The following is a 22541-nucleotide window of genomic DNA, read 5'->3' on the forward strand; positions in this document are numbered from 1 at the left end:
CATGAGGGATCATTGCAAGACATGCTGCTGGTTCCAGAAAATAACAAGACAGTTTATTTTTTTATTAATTATTTGTTTACAATTATATCCCACCTTTTGTCCAAGGAGCTTAAGTGGCAGTATCCCCAGCCATCCCTGTTTTATCTGCACCACAACCCAGTGAGGTAGGTTAAACTAAGAGGCCCAGGGTTGCCCAGTGAGTCCGTGGAGGAGTGGGAATAGAACCTACTGCCCCAATTTCTTACTGTAATGGCAGAATGGAAGTCAGCAGGCTCACTATTAAGACAGGGCCATGGTTGTGACCTTATAATACAAAGTGTGTGACTGCAATAATAGCCATTGTTTTCACATATGAAGTGCTTGGTGTTGGGGCAGGAAAACAATTGCCCTGATGCTGAGGTGATTCATGATCATAAACGTCATGCTCGCTCCCCCCCCCCTTGCTCATTCATTCACACCATTTCTGCCTTTGTCAGGGTTTGTTTAGCCACACCTTGGTTGGCTGTGGATGAAAACAGTCAGGAGCAAATAAAGTTCAAGGGAACTGCTGCTGGGGTCACTATTTACTGTTTGGCTTCCTGTGTATAAAAACCACGCCGTGCCTAACCTTGTTGTCAGGAATACTCGTTTCTGTTTTCTCATTATATTTCTGCATTGATCAGTTCTCCAAACGGCAGAAGATCCCAGGGCTGAGCACTCTCTTAGGAAGCTGCTATGGCTGCTCGAGGGCCGTTTGAGATGGGTGGCAAATGTTGCAGCGGCTCCGTTTCTCCCCACAGCATCCTCTACCAAATCCTTAACAACGAAGAGCGATGGAAGACCGAAGGGAAACCGCAGCATTTCTCCCTTCCCTTTCTGTTTCCAAATATTGGGTGCCCCTGTGAGGTAAACCGAAGAGTCATCCTGAAAATGCCGGGCGTCACCTGCAACAGAGCATCGGAAGTGCTTCTGAAAACTATCACTTTCATAAGAAAGCTGCCTTCTTTTTTTCAGTTTCCCCTGGAGGACCAGATCCTCTTGATACGACAGGGCTGGGCACCCCTCTTCCTACTGGGTCTGGCTCAAGAGCGGGTGGACTTTGAACTCTTGGAGACCTCAGTCCCCAGCCTCTTGAAAGCAGTCCTCCTTAATCAGTCTCCGGCAGGTGAATACAAACAGGTGGAGGACTCTCCTTTGGGAGCATCACTAGCAGAAGTTCAGAAGATTAAGGATTTCCTGGGGAAGTTCTGGAATGCAGACATTTGTGCAAAAGAATATGCCTATCTTAAAGGAATTGTTCTATTTAATCCTGGTAAGTCTCGTCCAGGTATTTGCAAAGGCTGCAGTCCTGCCCTCAGTCCTTTGAGCATGGATCCTATTAATACCCAAGGGACTTACTTAACAGCTTCAGTGCTAATAACAGGATTGCACCCTAAAACTGCACAGCTCAGGGTGCAGAAATAAATTTAAAAGTTGCTTAAGAGGGAGGAACCGCATTTTTAATTGGGTTTTTAAATGTTTTCAAAAATCATTTTTAAAAAAACCTTTCTGACTATCAAACTACAATATACTTTTTTTACAATATACATGCAGGTGTTTGTGGGTGTATGGGGGCTAATATATGCAAATTTACTTTACCGCTTAAAACTTTAGGCTCTAGTCTAATGTGAGAGGATGTATGCAGGGGCGATACTGAGCAATGCACAATGTAAATGTGATATTACATTACTATAAGTCAGAGGTTGGGAATCAGTGGTCTTCCTGATGTGGATTGCAACTCACATCAGCCCCATCCAACGTAGACAATTGTAAGGGATGATGGGAGCTGTAGTCCAACAATTTATGAAGGGACACAGGTTCGTATTTCCAGCTGGAAGTGCTGCTGCAATGTAGGGAGTCAATTGCTACAAAAATGTGGAATGAGCAACAATAAACCCTTCGAAAGAGATCTTAAGAGGATGGAGTCATTAGTGTCAATAGCATTGGGCACTAAATATAATTAAAGGCTCATTCATGAAACATTACTGTCAGCTTTTGAGTAAACGCTTAACTCCAGTGGTAACCAGTTGAAAAACTTTATGGTATTCCATATTTAGAAAGAAGTTGCCACCTGCTCAATATCGTCCACCTTATTTATTTTTAATCCAGCTTTTTGGAGTCAATCCCCCACAAGGCTGTTTTCAATACTGTATATCAAAACACAAGTTATATAAATCAAAATATCTAACCCATAGCAGAAGCCACCATAAAACAAACAGCAGGAATCCAAAATGAGGGACTACTAAAAAAGAGAAACACTGAACCCAGCATAAGATAAAAATGGACCACACCCCCAGTGAACATGCAATAAATGGCATTGCCATAGCTCTTCACACTTTCCTGCTCCCAGAACCAACACAACGAGAAGATGCATTTATTCCCCTGATTTCCTTATTTCTAATTTTACAGACCTCCACGACTTAAAATGCCACCATTATGTCCAGGCCCTTCAACAGGAAGCTCAGCACACTCTGCTAGAGTTTGTCTCAATGACTCATAGCAGAAGCAGGAGGAGATACGCTTGGATGGTGGAATTGCTTGGTTTTCTGAAGACCTTTAATCCAGATACCATTGGAGAACTCTTCTTCAAACCCATCCTGGGTGATGTCGACTTAAACACTTTACTTCTGGAAACACTTTACACCAAACAGGACCTTATTTAACCTCTGATGGGACATCACAGAAGACCAGGACTATCATCAAAAGGGGCAAGTTCCCCAGAACAATAGGAAAACTTGCTTTCTGTGCATTGGAATCTGTCTCCACCCCTGTGGAGAACCTCACCACACTGTAGGACTCTCCTCTGTTTTGCCCATTTCCTGTTTCTTTGGTGATCTGCATTAATATATATATATATATATATATTACACCAGTCTTATCCACTAGATAACGACTTTCCTCCCTCTTATTGTTGCATTACACTTGTTTTCATTAATGCTTTGCCACCCATGTATTTCCAGATATTGAATGGTTCAGCACAGGACAAAACAGCCCAGACGTCACTGTGATGTAAAATAAAGTATGTTTTATTTAAGTTTGTTCTTAATATAAGCAGACAGTGATGTTTGCATTTGCTGTTGATTTTGAAATTAGGTGGTTCAGCTAGTTTTGTTGTCAATACTTTAGCTACTACACAGTTATGGTCACTTTAAATGGTACAGTATATCCTGTGCAATGTATGGATTCTTGTCACTTTACAAATATGGCTGTGTGAGCTTTGAGTCCCTGCCTCCCATCCAAGCCTAAACCAATCACTCTATAAAACACCTTTCTCCAGTTAACACGTAATACATGGCACATGCATTCTTTAGACAAGTATAGGGCCTCCATCTAGGGCTTCCTCCAGAACCACTGCCACTGTCTCTCACCTGGTGCTACAACTGCTGTTGCCTCAGATTCCCAGTGATCCTGCCCTCACTTAGCTGTAGCTCTCTCTTAAAGGCTGCTTCTGGAGTCTTTTCCTTGCAGACCTTTTTCCCAGTTCCTTACTGACCTGTGACCTCCATGTTTGTGAGCATGGGTATGCAAGTCCTCGCTGAGCAGCATTAGGTTTTAAGTTGTTTCTACATGCCGGTTTGTCTTTTAATTGCTAATTAAGTAGATTTTATGACAGTACATTCAGGGTTTTGATGTTTTGAAAGGGATGTTGCTGCTACTTTACAATGCACTTAGTATAACCTGAGCATTATGTGTGCACTTTGAATTCCTCCTCGATATAATTTGCTCTTTGTTTTTCACATACCAACACCAGTGTGCAAGTTTTCGGCTAAACGATTCCTTGCCTTCGTTCACACATTTAAACAATGCAGAATGATGGTTGCAAAATTGCTGTTTGGTTTCTTTTAATGCGTTCTAATTGAGATAAGACTGGATTTAAATATTCAGGAAAGCTAAATGCATATTGAAACAAATTGTCAGTGTATACTATTCCACCAAAAACAGGGAGGACTTGTCCACTCCACTAGTAACAAGACAAAAGCATGTAGTAGTCATAGTAGCAGCAGTAATAATAATAATAATAATAATAATAATAATAATAATAATAATAATAATAATTATTATTATTATTATTTTATTTGTACCCTGCCCATCTGACTGAATTGCCCCAGCCACTCTGGGCAGCTTCCAACAATATACAAGCATAATAAAACATCACCTAAAACTTCCCTATATAGGGAGGGCTGCCTTCAGACGTCTTCTAAAAGTTGTATTGTTATTTATCTCCTTGATATCTGATGCAAAGGAGGGTGCCACTACTGAGAAGGCCCTCTGACTGGTTCCCTGTAACTTCACTTCTTGCAGTGAAATTTACTATTCCACCCGTAATAGTTAGAAGGGGCGGGGCAGGGGGTGCTCTCCTATCAATGACTTTCAAGATATTGACTACCTGTATAAAAGGTAGAAGTTGCTAAGATGGAGCTGTGGGCCACCCAGATGTATAACGCACTCCTATGTATGTTTATGTGGAAGTAAGCGACTAAACAACAACAACAAAAAGGCCCAATGAATTTGTCTGAAGAAGAAGAAGAAGAAGAAGAAGAAGAAGAAGAAGAAGAAGAAGAAGAAGAGTTTGGATTTGATATCCCTCTTTATCACTACCCTAAGGAGTCTCAAAGCGGCTAACAATCTACTTTCCCTTCCTCCCCCACAACAAACACTCTGTGAGGTGAGTGAGGCTGAGAGACTTCAAAGAAATGTGACTAGCCCAAGGTCACCCAGCAACTGCATGTGGAGGAGCAGAGACACGAACCCAGTTCACCAGATTAGGAGTCTACCGCTCTTAACCACTACACCACACTGGCTTGCAAGGATTGCAACCTGAATGGGTGAAGGGTTTGCATCATTTTCAGGTTGGCTCAGTACGGAATACCATTATGCCGGAATACCAATCGGTAAAGGAAGGAAGCTGGAATCCTTCAATGCATAAGCAGCTGGGTGAATGGTAGAGCAGAAGGGAGTGAGTCCAACAGCAGGTGGAGCCAAAACCAATGACAGGAAGAGCGAAGTAATTGTAGTTTTGCCCCCTTTGTCCCCACCATGTATGTGGGGTTAGGACTGCAGTCTTAGAAAGCAACCTCACGGCTTTTACTTCCTCACACACATTCTCTCTTATTGTGAAAATTAACATAATTTGATTCTCATTCTGCAAGGATGAAGAACAAGTGGAACCAGGTTTTCTAAGGGTGGAGAAACAAGCAACTAAAATAGTGGTGCTCAATTTGACCTTTCTGTGAACAGAACAGGGGTTGTTTGCTGCAAATTTCAGCAAGAAGTCCATTCAGTAGAGAAAATGTAGAATACACATGGGTTGGGAAGTTTGGAAGTAAACAGGGTGGGCTTAAAGCTTTAGAAGGAACTGTAAAATATTTTCTAGAAATTCTGCAGAGGATGGAAAGCAAATGCAAGCTTTGGTCTGCTGCTCCAGGGGCACAATTAAATCCAAGGTAATGCACCTATTAAGGAAGATTTATTTAAAACTATTCAAGATCTTGAACTTAAACATAAAAAACTGGTTCAGCTAGTATATTCCAAACTAGAGCAGCATAGATGGGAACTCGATGCTGCGGAATCTCATTATGTGGCCAAGTCACTCCACTTTGTGGGGAAAAAAAGTTCAATAAAGGGGAAAATAGATGCCCTAAACTCTTAGCAAATGCTCTAAAGGAAGAGAAAGAGAAGCAACCACATTTGTTTTCTTTGAGATAAACTGACGGCTCAGAACCCTAGGATGGTAAAAATAATAAACAAACGATTCTGACACTGTTACTTGAACCTGTATCAGTCAAAGTAACTGTTACACAGGGCTTTTTTCAGGGGGGAACTCAGTTCTGGCACCTCTCAGCTGAGTTCCAGCATCTCTCAGGTTGGTGCCATTGCCATTCTAAGAGGTAAAGGGAGGTGTTCATGGTGAGTTCTGGCACCTCTTTTTCTAGAAAAATAGCACTGCTGTTACAGAACAATATGAATCAATATTTGGATAATCAATATTTGAAACCACTTAAAGAAGAACACCAAAAGTTATCAAATACACCATTTACCAAAGAAGAAATCAGTTATCAACACTGACAAGCTAAAGCATGGCAAGACACCAGGCCCAGACTGCTTTGGCAGTCTTTTTTATCAGAGGGTTGCCATATTTCAAAAAGTGAAAATCTGGACACAAAAGTTGTTGAGGGTTTTCCTGGACATTAAACCCTATCCCACCTAGACACTGTTTACAATTTCAAGAGTGCCTAATACCTTATTTGAATATTTTGTTTAAAAGTATCTGGAATGGGGGAAGAATCTCAGATACTTGGAATACCTCTAGATATTGTGATTCCTAAACCCAGGTAGGATTTGAAGGAAATGTGATCCTATCACCTGATCACCCTGTTGAGTCAAGATTTATTTCTTTATTTCTTTTCTTTTTGTCACTCATGCTCTTGACAATCCCCCTGGCTATAGCATTAAGATATAATTTATTTATTAAAGGATAGCAGGCAGAGGGCAAAGAACATATGTGGACAATATTATTTGTATGAAGCGTAATCCCAAAGGGACTATCACTGCATTGAGGACTGAATCATCAGTTTTTGAGAAAGAAGCTGGACTATGTTCTAACTGGGATAAATTGTTTTTGTATTGTAATGTCAATTCAAATACACAACTGGAACTTTTAAAAGTTAACACCCTGATACGTTGTAAGGATTTCCATTACTTAAGGATGCAGATCCCTTGAAATTTAAATACATTGCATTATTTAAATTTTATTCCTTTCGTCAAAAAGATTATGTGTAATCTGGGCAGATGGAAGAAGCTTAATATATCTATTTTGGACTGAATTGCACCAGTAAATATGATATTTCTTACATTTCTACATCTGTTCCAAGTGCCTCCTCTGTCTCTCCATCCTACCTCTGGCAAAGAATGATTAATAATCTTGTATTTCAGAGGAAGAGACCAAGATTAGCTCTGAAAAATTTCTATAGGAGGCCAGATGAAGGATGGGGACGTCCGCATTTGATGCTATATCGCAAAGCATTTCAAATAAGATAACACTGCTTTATTATTAACAAAGTTGACAAAGATGGATTTTACATGGGCAGAAGTGATGGGTATTGCCATTTTACAAATGGACTCCTACAGTGCTGCATTTAATTCATAATCCATATACTCTGTCCTATCCTCTTCCTACAGCTGCTTCTACCATCCCTGATCATTGGTAATTGAGGCTGATGGGAGCTTAGAGTTCAGCCACATCTGGAGGACTACAGGGTCCCCACCCTTGCTTAGTGTGCCCTAGTACATCACTAGATAACTAAAGCAAGGTTTCTACTTACTGTATTGCTGTTCCTTATTTTTCTATGCCATCTTGTGGGTTGTCAGAGAATTGCAACATGAATGATGCACTTTGCAGACTACATTGCAACGGGCATTCAAGCGAAACGTCTGAAGATGTAAGTAAGATGCTGTAGCATTAGTGGCTGGTGTCCGTCGAGACTGGTAGGGTGAAAGGCAGGGAGACCAACTGTAGGTAGAGCCAGAGACAATGGATTTCTAATTCCCCCCTCCTCCCTGCTGAGTTCTACATATGCAACCCTGGAACTAAGAAGGCGGAAGCTGACAGGCAGCGCCACGCACGCTATGAACTGGTTGAGAGGCAGGCAAGTGGGGGATGGCAGAGGGAAATTGAGGTTGACGGTTGAGGGAAATTGTTTGGTCCGGTTCGTGGCGGTGTGGCTGTGGACTGAAGGAGTACAGAGTGCATCACGGGCCACCCCTATGCTGCTCTTCTCCCACACCCACCTTGTTTCAGCAGGCACAATGGTTCCATGGATGGAATGTTCTGCAGGTGTCCCTCTCATGGCGGTGCCATATTTGGTGTTCTAAAGATATATCAGGGCTTCCATCAACTCACCTTGGCAACATATGGAAAACATTTGCATTTTTCATTAATTCAAATAAGCATGTTTAAGAAACGATTAACGTAAGTGAGACTCGATTCAGGTGCTGCAATTTGATGACAGAATAGTTTTGTATGCAAAGCATAGGCTCTGTCACTCACCCTTCCACCTTGCACTAGCAGGGGATTTCTAACATGTTTCACAACTAACAAATAAATGAATACAATCTCCCTCAAGAAATAAGACCTGACTTGAGAAAGTTTATGAACATCGACTTTGCTTCTATCTTTATTTGGGTGTGTGTGTCCTGAATGTGTCCATGGTGGTGGTGGTTGTTTTTATCTTTGCAGGTGAGAGAGCACAAAATGGCAGGAAGTGCCGCTTCCGAACAACTCTGCAGTTTTAAAAGTCAAATCGCTGCCAAGATTCCCTTTATCTCACACGCGCACCTCTCAATTTCCTCTTTTCCTTTGCACCTAATACAAACCAATCCTCTGCGCATGCGTCTTACAACGCCATTCCCCCCCCCCCCCGCTAACTTCCAGACCAGTGTCTCGCTCGGTCTTTTTAACACAACCCCACCGCCCCAGCAAGGGAGGGTTCTGATTGGCCCGTCCCCGCTCGCAAAGCTGCCAATGAGAATGTCCGGTGTGGTCCCCGCCTGCGCTCTCAGGGTCGGCGTAGCGAGACCACGAGCGCGCGCGTGCGCGTTCCTCGTCAGCGGCCGACATGGCGTTCGCTGGGCTCGCGCTGCGCGGCGCTGCTGCGGCGTCGGCGTCGAGACCTCGGCCGCGGCTACGTTTCGCGACGGGACTTCTGAGTCGCAGGCACGCGGCGCATTTCACTTTTCAGCCGGACCCAGAGCCCACCCAATATGGTGAGAGCTTCCGTCCTCCTCACTCGCTCCTGAGGAGAAGCGAGCCGACCTCGCTTTCCCGTTCACGCGCCCGGCGGAATAAGGCGGCGCAAAGCTGAGGCGGTAGAATGGACTGCACCATTTCAGGAGGGGGAAAAAAAAGACATTTTCACACACCCCACCGGATGCCGTTACTCTAAAACCGAGCACCAGGCGATAGGACCCTTTTCTAGGTTCCGCGCCTTTTATTTCTGAATAATCTTTTACGTGCAGCCGAATGTTAAAAAGGCACCTCCCACCCCCTTCGCCCCCTTAAGTGGTGCAGTCTGTTCTCCCTTCTCCTTCCCGCTTGGTTCCTATGTCCTATGGAGACTCAGCCTCATGTTGCTGCTGGGGAGGGTGAAGGCTTGTAGTTACAGGGCGATCGCTTTGTGAATGGGGGGCAGAAATAAATCAAACTTTTTTTTATCCCCCCCCCCTTGGTGGTGGTGCTTGCGTTATTAAAATTTAGGTTGCCCACCTCATTGTGTTACTGCAAGGCAGCCAGGTGCCAAAGAGGACATAAGGACACTGGCACGTTTTTAAAGCAGTTATGGCAGGAATTGAGAGGTGTAGCTGGCACCTAGCTGGTAGTTTGCTGTAGTTCTTTGCATCTGGTCACATTCACTTAATGTTGGCATAGGGTTTTTCTCCTTCAACCCCTTGAACGTGGAGCTCCCAAAACAGAGCGTCTTGTACATATTGGTGCTAGGGAGTGAGAGATGTTACTGATGAACACACACTCCTCCTGTGGGTAGGAATGACAGTAAAAATCATGAAAACCGCCTGCCGTACACACAGGCGTACAGTGGTACCTTGGTTTACGAATAGTCCTGTTTACGAACTATTTGGTTTACAAACTCCACAAAACTGGAAGTAGTGTCCCGGTTTGCAAATTTTACCTCGGTATAAGAACGAAATCTGAACGGTGGAAGGCCACTGGCAGCGGGAGGCCTCATTAGGGAAAGCGTGCCTCGGTTTAAGAACGGTTTCGGTTTAAGAACGGACTTCCGGAACGGATTAAGTTCGTAAACCGAGGTACCACTGTATATGTAAACGATGGTACTACTAGAACTCTGTGACACCAGCCTGCCATGATTTATCTGCACAGATTTTTAAAACGCAAAAGTTTACATATGCTGAAATGAATTCTTGGAGATGTGGCCTGTGCTGTTTTATAGTTCGTACATGAGGTCACTTAGTGAAGAGGAATTGTGTCAGTCAGGCTTCAGAACTATAATAATTTTGTACTTTAGGGTGCAGAGATAGACAGTTACACCTGTTAAGTAATTCCACTTCCTTGCTTCCTAAATACCATTGAATAGCTGGTGGTGGAAGAATGCTAAAAGGATAGCTTATTATGAGTGCATGCAGAATGTCTACATTCACATGAACAAAGGCAAACAATTGGGTACTTCTCTAGAAGAGCTGTTGTAGGGCATGGTATCTACCGTACGTGTAGTATTTCAGTGCAGGAAAATGATTCCAGTGATTTCTGCTATAAATTACTCTGATGGCCTATTATCTTCATGGGTTTGCTAGTTTATTATGAGTTCCAGCAATGGTTCATCTTATACTGGGGCTTGATCTCAGTACTGACCCCTATGTGATATAACTATGCTGTGCACAAGGCTTGACTATTTCTGTGTACGGCTAGGTGAGAAAATGAAGGGATGGAGACATTTCATTATTCCAAATACCTGCTTTATCTGTTTCTTATTATTTCAATAAGAAACAGGAATAGCTCATTTCAATACAATATTTTTTTCTAGTATTTTTTCTAGTTGATACTAATAGGATTTACAATCTGGTTTTCCATAAGGTCCCAGCGTGGAGTATATACATTTTAATGTTATAATTAAAATAATTAGATTACAATTTCAATTGAAACATTGCAAAACCAGCTCAAACCAGTAACATCCAAATATTACAATACTGCAGAGGGGAACTAGTGTTATGTATTATTCAGGCATCCCCTATTCCTCATCTTAAGCGGTTACTGAAGAGTACAATGATTAAAAAACATAATCCTATCCATGTTTACTTAGAGGTAATCCTATTTAATTAATTGTATCTTACTCCAGTGTAAGTGGGGTTAGGATTGCAACCTTGGTATCTAGGCAAAGGTGTTGAACAAAACTGAGCCTCCCAAAGATTATTCATGGTGAATGTGTCTTAAAATTTAATTATTCAGCTTTTGGATGCCTACTGTAGCAGAAGCTACCGTATATACTTGAGTATAAGCCTAGTTTTTCAGCACACTTTTTGTGCTTTAAAAGCTGCCCTCGGCTTATACTCAAGTCAACCATTCCTTAAGAGGTGTACAAGAACGGTGGTACTTTACTCTCCCCAGGCAGCTTGTTCCATTCCTGAAGTGCTCACATAAATGCAAACTTTAGACCCCAGAAGGCAGAAAGCCTATCAGTTAGGGAAGTATTAAAACCCCACAGGTGCTCACTTTCCCTGGCTCCTGCTTAAACAGGACAGGATCCCAGCCTTCTATGTATAACACAAGGGAACATTGCGCTGTGAGTTAAACCACAGAGCCCTAGGGCTTGCTGATCAGAAGAATGGCGGTTCGAAACCCTGCGACGGGGTGAGCTCCACAGCAGCAAAGGAGGAAGAGGAAGGAGCAGCCCAAAGGGCTGCTCGTTCCTCCTCTACCACAGTGGCAAAGGTGAACCGGCTTATACTTGAGTCAATAAGCTTTCCCACATTTTTGTAGGGAAATTAGGTGCCTCGGCTTATATTTGGGTCGACTTATACTCGAGTATATACGGTATTTAATGTACAAGAAAGACAATTAACTATTGATGACTGGTGAACATTTCATACTTGATGTGTTTCATTTGGCCTTATGAAGCGCTCAACTACAGTCAATAGCACAGAAAGTGATAGCTAACAAGGAATCTTAACCCTTATTGCATGGACCCTTTATGAAGTTATAGGTAGTGAAATGAACAGTGAATAGCTGAAGGCACTTAGGTCATGGCAAATGTTGTAGTTTGGAAATATATCATGCTGTCTCTGTTGATTGGAACCCAATATTTCAAGTATTTGGTATTTAACTGTTGTGTTGTTTAACTTATTGGTCTCTTTGCACAGGCCAGACACAGAAAATGAACCTTTTCCAGTCTATTACAAGTGCCTTGGATAATGCCTTGTCCAAAGATCCAACAGCAGGTATAGTTTTATATCTAAAATTATGTCTGTGGAGGTTCTTTTGTTAGAAACCCTTTTTATTGAATGCACACTCTTAAACTAAATCTGAATTAATGTAAAATTTGTATGTAAATACGAATTAATTTGAGATTCGTGTAGCACAAGAACATAGTAGAATTCTAAAAAAATTAAGCATTGACTTTGATCTGTTAGAAACTATTCAGAATCACAATCTACACTAATAAAATGCAAGTGTCTCTGCGTCCAGTCCCTGTGTCCGTGGGATTGCGCTACTGTGCATGTGCCCCACGGGCAGCCGTTGGGACTTGGAACGCAGAGACACTTCAGGAAAGGTTGGCGCGAGGAGAAGGTGGGAGGGAAGGAGGAAGGAAGGAAGGGGGGAGCCGGCTGGCTGTCAGTAAGCAAGGAGGCGGCAAGCCAGCCAGGGAATGCCCGGACGTGAGAGCGGGAAGGGGCGGGGCGAGGACGAGGACGAGAGCGAGGGGGCGTGCCTGTGAGGCTGGGCGCATGCGCGGAAGAGACCGGGCTGAGAGCGTTGATGTCGCCCCCCCCCCACCCCAGCAACATCGCCGCTTGCTTCTCGCAGCCCCGCCCGCGGCTCGAGATTGTGCAGCCGAGCGTGACACAGTGTCCTAGCGCCCGTTAATTTAACGGGCATAATACCCACTAGTTCGATAGGACCAGCCATAACCTCACAAAGTAAGCAATAGGCCTGTGGATTTGGTGGTAGCTATACATCCTGCTAGGACACGGGTGGCACTGTTGTCTAAATCACAGAGCCTACGGCTTGCCGATCAGAAGGTCAGCGGTTCGAATCCCTGTGGCGGGGTGAGCTCCCGTTGCTCGGTCCCAGCTCCTGCCAACCTAGCAGTTCGAAAGCACATCTAAGTGCAAGTAGATAAATAGGTACTGCTCTGGCAGGAAGGTAAACGGCATTTCCGTGTGCTGTTCTGGTTTGCTAGAAGTGGCTTAGTCATGCTGGCCTCATGACCTGGAAGCTGTACGCCGGCTCCCTTGGCCAGTAAAGTGAGATGAGCACCGCAACCCCAGAGTCGTTCGTGACTGGACCTAATGGTCAGGAGTCCCTTTACCTTTACCTTTACTGTGCAGCCAGAGTTTTGATTATATTGAATAATATAATGCAAAGTATGCAAAGGTTCAGGTTGAACTTGAGATTCCTTTTAATTTCTAATCATTACTAGCTAACAATCATTTTGTATTCTTGAGGAATTATTTACTTAATTCCTTATTGTACACTTGCAGTAATATTTGGTGAAGATGTATCCTTTGGTGGAGTCTTTAGGTGCACTCTTGGCTTGAGAGACAAATATGGTGAGTTTACAACTTATATGATACATTTGCCAGATTGTTGTTTCTCTTCCTGTTTACATCAACTATTATATCACACACACACACACACACACAGTACATAAAGAGAGAGAGGTTACATGTTTGATTCCACTTGAGAAATTGTTATTTCCTTCTTGTAAAGGTGATCAGAGAAGCCAATGCAGGCAGCTATTTCCAAAGTTTAAAAATGAGCTAACAGCACATTCCTATAATGTCTATTCAGAAGTAAGCCTGGTGGAGGTAAGAAGGATTTACTTCTAGGAAAGTGGGTACTGTATAGAATTACAGCCTAGTTCACCTTGGTTTAGAAGGTTACTAAAATTGAATGATTTTTAAGGCTCTTTGACAGCTATGCAGGATGTGCAGAACTATTAATATGCTGCACCAAGGAATCCCATATTTAGCATTTTAAAACATAGCAAATTTTCATTTAATGTCAAGGTTTGTTAGAACAGTGCATTCATTTGTGCTAAACTGTGCTTCTGACACGAGATGGTTTTATTTGGGGTCCGTGGTATATGCTGATAGAGCTCAGCAATTCAATTTGCCCAACAAGGGGAAAGATTGCAGTTGCAAGGAACAACATTTTACATGTTGATATATCAAGAACTACTATATAACATTTTGCAAATGAAACAAGTAGATTAAGATTTGTTATTAATGATGTCTGGCTTGTGGTGGTTTTGTATGCTGTGGTATGTGGAGAAATATAGATCTGCACACTTCTGTTTTAAACTGGCTTTAGATTTACCAGTGAAATGCTCTGTTTGGGAAACTTAATCTGGTTGCTGCTAGTGAGAACATGGCTAATAGTGTGCATTCCACTGCATTTTGGCAGGGGGTTCTGGGACGGCACAACTCCTTCCACACTGGTAGAGCCCAGTGGAACCTCTCCCAATCCTAACCCCTGCCAGCAATGTGGATTAGTGGTTAGGGTTGCTCTGATCACAAATATATTGCAACTGCAACATTAATAAACAGTTACTAGTGTAGGTGTTACTTTCCTTACCCTTTTCTTTAAACACACAAGTTTCTTTGTCTGCATATTAGTACTATATATTGTAACAATGGCCCCTTTTAACACCAGATATATTTGTAACTATGCTTGCATAAAGCTAAAGTATTCATATGGTAACATTTCATAAATATATCAAACTATGTTTTTAGGTGTCCACTTACACATGATACATTAAATGTTTTTGTTGTTGTTGTTCAGTCGTTCAGTCGTGTCCGACTCTTCGTGACCCCATGGACCAGAGTACGCCAGGCACGCCTATCCTTCACTGCCTCTCGCAGTTTGGCCAAACTCATGTTAGTAGCTTCAAGAACACTGTCCAACCATCTCATCCTCTGTCGTCCCCTTCTCCTTGTGCCCTCCATCTTTCCCAACATCAGGGTCTTTTCTAGGGATTCTTCTCTTCTCATGAGGTGGCCAAAGTACTGGAGCCTCAACTTCAGGATCTGTCCTTCTAGTGAGTACTCAGGGCTGATTTCTTTGAGAATGGATAGGTTTGACTCTCAAGAGTCTCCTCCAGCACCATAATTCAAAAGCATCAATTCTACGGCGATCAGCCTTCTTTATGGTCCAGCTCTCACTTCCGTACATTACTACTGGGAAAACCATAGCTTTAACTATACGGACTTTTGTCGGCAAGGTGATGTCTTTGCTTTTTAAGATGCTGTCTAGGTTTGTCATTGCTTTTCTCCCAAGAAGCAGGCGTCTTCTGATTTCGTGACTGCTGTCACCATCTGCAGTGATCATGGAACCCAAGAAAGTGAAATCTCTCACTGCCTCCATTTCTTCCCCTTCTATTTGCCAGGAGGTGATGGGACCAGTGGCCATGATCTTAGTTTTTTTGATGTTGAGCTTCAGACCATATTTTGCGCTCTCTTCTTTCACCCTCATTAAAAGGTTCTTCAATTCTTCCTCACTTTCTGCCATCAAGGTAGTATCATCAGCATATCTGAGGTTGTTGATATTTTTTCCGGCAATCTTAATTCCGGTTGGAGATTCATCCAGTCCAGCCTTTCGCATGATGAATTCTGCATATAAGTTAAATAAGCAGGGAGACAATATACAGCCTTGTCGTACTCCTTTCCCAATTTTGAACCAATCAGTTGTTCCATATCCAGTTCTAACTGTAGCTTCTTGTCCCACATAGAGATTTCTCAGGAGGCAAATGAGGTGATCCGGCACTCCCATTTCTTTAAGAACTTGCCATAGTTTGCTGTGGTCGACACAGTCAAATGCTTTTGCATAATCAATGAAGCAGAAGTAGATGTTTTTCTGGAACTCTCTGGCTTTCTCCATAATCCAGCGCATGTTTGCAATTTGGTCTCTGGTTCCTCTGCCCCTTCGAAATCCAGCTTGCACTTCTGGGAGTTCTCGGTCCACATACTGCTTAAGCCTGCCTTGTAGAATTTTAAGCATAACCTTGCTAGCGTGTGAAATGAGTGCAATTGTGCGGTAGTTGGAGCATTCTTTGGCACTGCCCTTCTTTGGGATTGGGATGTAGACTGATCTTCTCCAATCCTCTGGCCACTGCTGAGTTTTCCAAACTTGCTGGCATATTGAGTGCAGCACCTTAACAGCATCCTCTTTTAAAATTTTAAATAGTTCAGCTGGAATATCATCACTTCCACTGGCCTTGTTGTTAGCAAGGCTTTCTAAGGCCCATTTGACTTCACTCTCCAGGATGTCTGGCTCAAGGTCAGCAACCACATTTCCTGGGGTGTATGAGACCTCCATATCTTTCTGGTATAATTCCTCTGTGTATTCTTGCCACCTCTTCTTGATGTCTTCTGCTTCTGTTAGGTCCTTTCCACTTTTGTCCTTAATTGTGGTAATCTTTGTACGAAAAGTTCCTTTCATATCTCCAATTTTCTTGAATAAATCTCTGGTTTTTCCCATTCTGTTATTTTCCTCTATTTCTTTGCATTGCTCGTTTAGAAAGGCCCTCTTGTCTCTCCTTGCTATTCTTTGGAAATCTGCATTCAATTTCCTGTATCTTTCACGATCTCCTTCGCATTTTGCTTGTCTTCTCTCCCCCGCTATTTGTAAGGCCTCATTGGTCAGCCACTTTGCTTTCTTGCATTTCTTTTTCATTGGGATGGTTTTCGTTGCTGTCTCCTGTATAATGTTACGAGCCTCCATCCACAGTTCTTCAGGTACTCTATCCACCAAATCTAAATCCTTGAACCTGTTCTTCACTTCAACTGTGTATTCATAAGGAATTTGATTTAGATTGAATCTTACTGGCCCAGTGGTTTTTCCTACTTTCTTCAGTTTAAGCTGGAATTTTGCTATAAGAAGCTGATGATCTGAGCCACAGTCAGCTCCAGGTCTTGTTTTTGCTGAGTGTATAGAGCTTCTCCATCTTTGGCTGCAGAGAATATAATCAATCTGATTTCGATGTTGCCCATCTGGTGATGTCCATGTGTAGAGTCGTCTCTTGTGTTGTTGGAAAAGAGTGTTTGTGATGACCAGCTTGTTCTCTTGACAGAACTCTATTAGCCTTTGCCCTGCTTCATTTTGATCTCCAAGGCCAAACTTGCCAGTTGTTCCTTTTATCTCTTGACTTCCTACTTTAGCATTCCAATCCCCTATAATGAGAAGAACATCCTTCTTTGGTGTCATTTCTATAAGGTGTTGTAAGTCTTCATAGAATTGATCAATTTCGGTTTCTTCAGCACTGGTAGTTGGTGCATAAACTTGGATTACTGTGATGTTAAAAGGACTGCCTTGGATTCGTATCGAGATCATTCTATCATTTTTGAAGTTGCATCCCAGTACAGCTTTCGCCACTCTTTTGTTGACTATGAGGGCCACTCCATTTCTTTTACGGGATTCCTGCCCACAGTAGTAGATATGATAGTCATCCGAACTGAATTCGCCCATTCCTGTAAATTTAGCTTGGGTTTGATAAGAAACCACACCAAATCAAATATTGAACATATTTCAAAACAAACAAAAGTTACTGGAGAAAAGCTCTGTGGCTTCAGACTTTCCCATCATTGTTCTTTGCCATCACTACTTCGGATTTAGAAGCTATTAGTAAAAAAAGTTATTTTCACTTTGTAGGCTCCTGAATTCCACTAAGTAGCTTGTACTCTGAGAAGTATCTTTTGCATCTGTGCATCTACCCTATATTCTTATTTTAAAAGGTTTATTAAGAGAAACTCTTATTTTTGTAGGTAAAGACAGAGTGTTCAATACTCCTTTATGCGAACAAGGAATTGTAGGATTTGGCATTGGAGTTGCAGTAACTGGTGCTACAGCCATTGCAGAAATTCAGTTTGCTGACTATATCTATCCTGCCTTTGATCAGGTTGGTGCATAATCTAAGATGCTGAAAATAAGAAAACAGTTTATTGTTATTTTTCCTTAAAGTAATGAAAAGCTGAACAGAAATGGGATTGGACATGAGAGAGGCTGAAGCAGAATGTCAATATGACTAGACTAGGTGGGGATGCTGATAAGGTTTTGGCACTTTGCATGTTACATGAAGCACCAAAATTGTATGTGTCAATGCAGTGGTGCCTGTGCTTGCTCTTCATCCTTCTAACATGCAGTAAAAAGAAGAAAAAGAAAAAGAAAATTTACAGCTCTTCTGTGGGCAGATAGTATCCTTGTATCTCCTTAGAGGGGAAAAGTATGAGTCCCCTAGCACAGTGTTTTTCAACCTTTTTTGGGCAAAGGCACACTTGTTTCATGAAAAAAATCACGAGGCACACCACCATTAGAAAATGTTAAAAAATTTAACTCTGTGCCTATATTGACTATATATAAAGTAATTTTCCCACGGCACACCAGGCAACATCTCGCGGCACACTAGTGTGCCGCGGAACAGTGGTTGAAAAACACTGCCCTAGCAGACATTTCAAAAAGTGGTGGAAAATAGAGGTGTGAATGCAATTTTGGTGCTACTTCTTGCTGCTGCTTGTAATGTGAGGCAGCCCTCAGTGAAAAAGTATTGGAGCTAGGCTAAAAACTGAACATTTGTATTTAGCTTTGACTTCAGCTGTTGCATACTTGATAAAATGTACTTTGTTACAGAAATAATAAAGAGCAACACATAAGGGTAATTTGTAGGAATCAGATACTAGAAATCTGTGTTACATCTGTAGCTGGCTCAAGGAAATGTGTTCTAAAGCAAAGAAAATGATGTAAAAATGTATTAGTATTTGTTTTTAAAATTTGGGGTGTCTGTGCAATGGAACATGATCGATCAAAATGCATAGTATGTGTGTGCCTGAGTACATTCAAGATTAAATAAATAAATGTATCTTCCCCTCAGATTGTTAATGAGGCAGCAAAGTATCGGTATCGCTCTGGAAATCTCTTTGATTGTGGAAGCCTCACTATAAGAGCCCCTTGGGGTTGTGTGGGTCATGGTGCATTATATCACTCTCAAAGCCCTGAAGCCTTTTTTGCTCATTGTCCAGGACTAAAGGTATGGTAATTGGATAAATGGATTTTATTATAGTTGGTGTGGATTTACCATTACAGTAGCTATTCCTCATGGGAGGCTCTCTGTGACTTAAGCAATTGCCATGTTAACCTTGTGAATTAATCTGGTGATGTTTGTAGATGGACTCTGTAGATCTGTAGATTCCCCTTTCTGTTAACATGTTTTGACATGTTAACTAATTTTTCACATGGTTCCTTTATGGATAAGGATCACTATCTACTAATGTGGTAGCAGAGTACTGTGAGGACTTCACCACCCCAAAATTAAATGCTAAAATTAAATGAAAATCAAACATTTGAATTGAGCTTGAGTCTTCATTGAAGAAGGAAGTGCTACACTATCATATATGCATTAAAAAGATGCAGCTCACCATGAATGGAATTGTGTATTGCAGTTATTGCTGGAATGTATCACTTCAGACTGAAAGTAGGGGATCAGTTCTTCGTATGATTCAGCTGTTTATACTTCCCACAAAAACAAACATAGTTTAGAGAAGAACTTACAAAATCTCTTGGGAAATCTTTAGGAACTATCAACTGGGAACCTTTTGCCAGCATGGCTGCTTGAGTAGAGTCTGTTTAATAGTGATGATTAGAACTGCCTTTAATAAACTCCAGTTACAGGTAGGTAGCCGTGTTGGTCTGCCATAGTCAAAACAAAATAAAAAATAAAAAAATTCCTTCCAGTAGCACCTTAGAGACCAACTAAGTTTGTTCTTGGTATGAGCTTTCATACCAAGAACAAACTTAGTTGGTCTCTAAGATGCTACTGGAAGGATTTTTTTTTAATAAACTCGTAACAGATCAAATACCAGTGTACTTGAATCAAACAGAATTATCAGAAGACAATATACGGTACTGTCAGTCAAATGGTACTGCTTTTGAACAAGTGCCACAATCAGAATTTCAGTTGATAGGGCAGACTGCATTGGCCTGAGTTTAGCTTCTGATGTGCCTTAGTGTTTTGCCCTCAATTTATTGGGGCAAGTAGCAGATAGTGTATAGGTACAGCAGTGTCACTGGATAATATTTTGAGGATTATATTCAACCTGTTCTAAAAGCAATGCAAGATAGGTATACAGTGATGTTTCAATACTGCACTTCTGAGGCTCTTTTTGTAAGTTTGTTCAATCTTGGTTTGTTCCATGGTAGTTTGTGCCACACCAGTTTTAATTGTATATACCTGATAACTACTCTGAACCATAGCTGTCAACCCTCCCTGCTGTTCCCCCTGCTATATACATAGCTGTCAACCCTCCCTACTGTTTCCCAATGCTATAATAAGGGAATTTCCTGCAAAAAAGGGGAAAGGTTGACAGCTATGCTCTGAACTTTGACCAGATGTAGATTTTTTTATTCTATAATGTGCTCATACATTCAGAAAAAAAAATGCATTGGATGCAGTGGTTACAGTAGAGAGCTGTAGGCTCTTTCAGGTATTTCTGAGCTAGTTTTGATAATTGAATAATGGTAGTTATTAAACTTTGAATAGAAATCTATATATATAAAACGCAAGTGTCTCTGCGTCCAGTCCGTGTGTCTCTGGGTTTGCGCTACTGCGCATGTGCCCCAGGGACACAGGGATTGGATGGAGAGACATCGGCCGGGGGCAGTTGAAGCGGGGCGGTTGAAGTGGAACGTCGGCGCTCCAGAGGCCAGGGGAGGCCGAGAAGGGAGGCCACGCTGCCGCTCTCGCCGCTGCACCTTCCCGCGCTCGGCTCCACCACCAGCCGGGCTTCCCGCCGCCCACTTGGCCTCCAGGGGACTGCTTTAGCGGGAGGTGGGGGGGGTGGAGAGGCAAGAAGCGGTTTCTCCACTTTAGCGGAGAAGCCGCTGTTTGCCCCCCCGCCCCCCACCCCCCTGCCAAAGCCTGCTTTAGCGGGAGGTCGGGGGGTGGTGGAGAGGCAAGAAGCGGTTTCTCCACTTTAGCGGAGAAGCCGCTGCTTGCCCGCCCCGCCCCCCGCCCCCCTGCCAAAGCCTGCTTTAGCAGGAGGTCGGGGGTGGTGGACATATGTTCTAGCGCCCATTATTTTAACGGACTGAAACCACTAGTAGTAGTATAAGAAGGTGATAGGTATGCTACGTTGCTTCTGTAATTAGCCTCTTAATAAGCGAAGTATTTTGTTTTGTAGATTTTCTTATTCTATCTTTTTTCCAGGTTGTTGTTCCAAGAGGTCCTGTAGAAGCCAAAGGACTATTGCTATCATGCATAGAAGATAAAAACCCTTGTATATTCTTTGAACCTAAAATACTGTACAGAGCAGCAGGTAAAGGCTTTTATGCACAACATAAAAATAAGTGAATGAAGATGATGTTCTGTATAGGCATATAAGGAAGCATGGTCTATTTGAGCAGCCAGCTTAAATTTCTCATGTTCTTATTTAGTTTATCTAATATTTGCTTGGATATGAAGAAATAGAATACACCTTTGGCTTTAGGTAGTCTTCCTGCTAGCATTGGATTTTTTTAATGTTTGTTTTTACTCTAGTGTAATGCACCATAAAATCTAATGCTCCATCGAATCTAATGTGCACCTCAGTTTTCAGAACCTTGAAACCCCAAAAAGTATTTGCTAGCAAATGTAAATGTGCCATTGAATATAATGCGCACCTTAATTTTCACACTGTAATTTGGCCAAAGAATGTGAGCATTAGATTTGAGTAAATACGGTAATAAACAAAAGAGTTGCTGAATTTTTCACGCCTTCATGATGAAAGGGTAAAATAGTATTTCCTGTTGTTGAAAATATTGATGTGCCAAAAATAAGAGAGAGAAGGAAATAAGCTGTTTGTCTTTTCATTAGGTGCATAATTTATAGTATTGGTGAAAAAATACACTTTTGTACCTTTGAACAAGGTTTTTAGTTTTTTTAATTTTAGCAAGACTTGTCAATGTGCATTGTCTTGTAAAGATATTGATGCAGGAGGAAGCAATGCAAAGTACTATGGTGAATATAAAAGTCAGTTATTTTGATAATAGCAACATTTTAAATCTGTTTTAAGACTATTTTAAAATATATTTAAAATATAAGGTATCTGAAGAAGTGTGCATGCACACGAAAGCTCATACCAAGAACAAACTCAGTTGGTCTCTAAGGTGCTACTGGAAAGAATTTTCTATTTTGTTTAAAATATAAGAATTGTTTTAAACAAAACATAAATTTTATATTGAGGTGTTTGGTTTCTTTATTTTTAAACTGTATTTGCTAGTGAATCAAGAGCACATATGTAGTGGCAATTCATAGGAAAAAATGAGTCACCTTGACATCATCAGGTTTAAGTATCTTGTGGAGAGATTATTCTTATGGCTTATGACCTTTTCAGTTTCATTTAATTCTATCATATATGACATGAGTGGTGCAGAAATGATTTGCATCAGTGGTTGTTATAGTGACATGGCAGGTAAGATGGGAAAAACTAGCTTGTTTTTAATCAGTGTTGAAAATGCCCTGTCACAAAGACATGTTTTTTTATTGCAATTAATTGTAAATAAAATCAAACACTTGCTCTGCCAAATGCATGACTTCGGATTTATGAATATTCATAGAATGTTAGAATTGGAGGAAGCTTTGCAGGTGAGAAATAATCATGCTAATAACAATTAACAATAATAAAAGGAGCCCAGGGCAGTAAAGAGCAAAGCTGAAAAACAATACAATTAAAAAAACCCCATAATCTAAAGCATCTGAAAACCTTTTTTTTAAAAAGCAGTCTCATATCCTCACAGCTAATAATTACAA

General features: G+C 41.6%; 2 protein-coding genes across 4 annotated transcripts in view; both read left to right on the top strand.

The window, feature by feature from the left end:
- The first annotated feature begins 457 nt into the window (after window positions 1-457).
- Window positions 458-2865, top strand: LOC117044696 (nuclear receptor subfamily 0 group B member 2-like). Its single transcript, XM_033145507.1, has 2 exons — window positions 458-1291; window positions 2428-2865. The coding sequence occupies exons 1-2, from the start codon at window positions 715-717 to the stop codon at window positions 2679-2681; spliced, it is 831 nt and encodes a 276-aa protein (XP_033001398.1). The 5' UTR covers window positions 458-714; the 3' UTR covers window positions 2682-2865.
- A 5792-nt stretch (window positions 2866-8657) lies between these two features.
- BCKDHB (branched chain keto acid dehydrogenase E1 subunit beta) overlaps window positions 8658-22541 on the top strand; it is a 42723-nt gene continuing 28839 nt past the window's right edge. Inside the window, exons 1-6 of one of the 3 annotated variants that reach the window (XM_033143293.1) lie at window positions 8658-8781; window positions 11905-11982; window positions 13246-13314; window positions 17527-17660; window positions 18630-18785; window positions 20961-21069. In XM_033143293.1, the coding sequence (XP_032999184.1) occupies window positions 11919-11982; window positions 13246-13314; window positions 17527-17660; window positions 18630-18785; window positions 20961-21069 (532 nt within the window). In that variant the 5' untranslated portion in view covers window positions 8658-8781; window positions 11905-11918. Of the gene's footprint in view, window positions 8782-9140; window positions 9160-11904; window positions 11983-13245; window positions 13315-17526; window positions 17661-18629; window positions 18786-20960; window positions 21070-22541 lie in introns of those variants that run through there. The other 2 variants (XM_033143291.1, XM_033143292.1) reach the window with 2 other exon arrangements.

Source organism: Lacerta agilis, chromosome 3 (assembly GCF_009819535.1).
Source record: "Lacerta agilis isolate rLacAgi1 chromosome 3, rLacAgi1.pri, whole genome shotgun sequence".
NCBI classification, from domain to species: Eukaryota; Metazoa; Chordata; class Lepidosauria; order Squamata; family Lacertidae; genus Lacerta; species Lacerta agilis.

Bases quoted from the DNA above. Each gene is read 5' to 3' on its own strand.
- LOC117044696 (XM_033145507.1), top strand. From the start codon at position 715: ATGGCTGCTCGAGGGCCGTTTGAGATGGGTGGCAAATGTTGCAGCGGC. The intron at 1,292-2,427 runs GTAAGTCTCGTC...CTAATTTTACAG, and splicing joins AATTGTTCTATTTAATCCTG to ACCTCCACGACTTAAAATGC.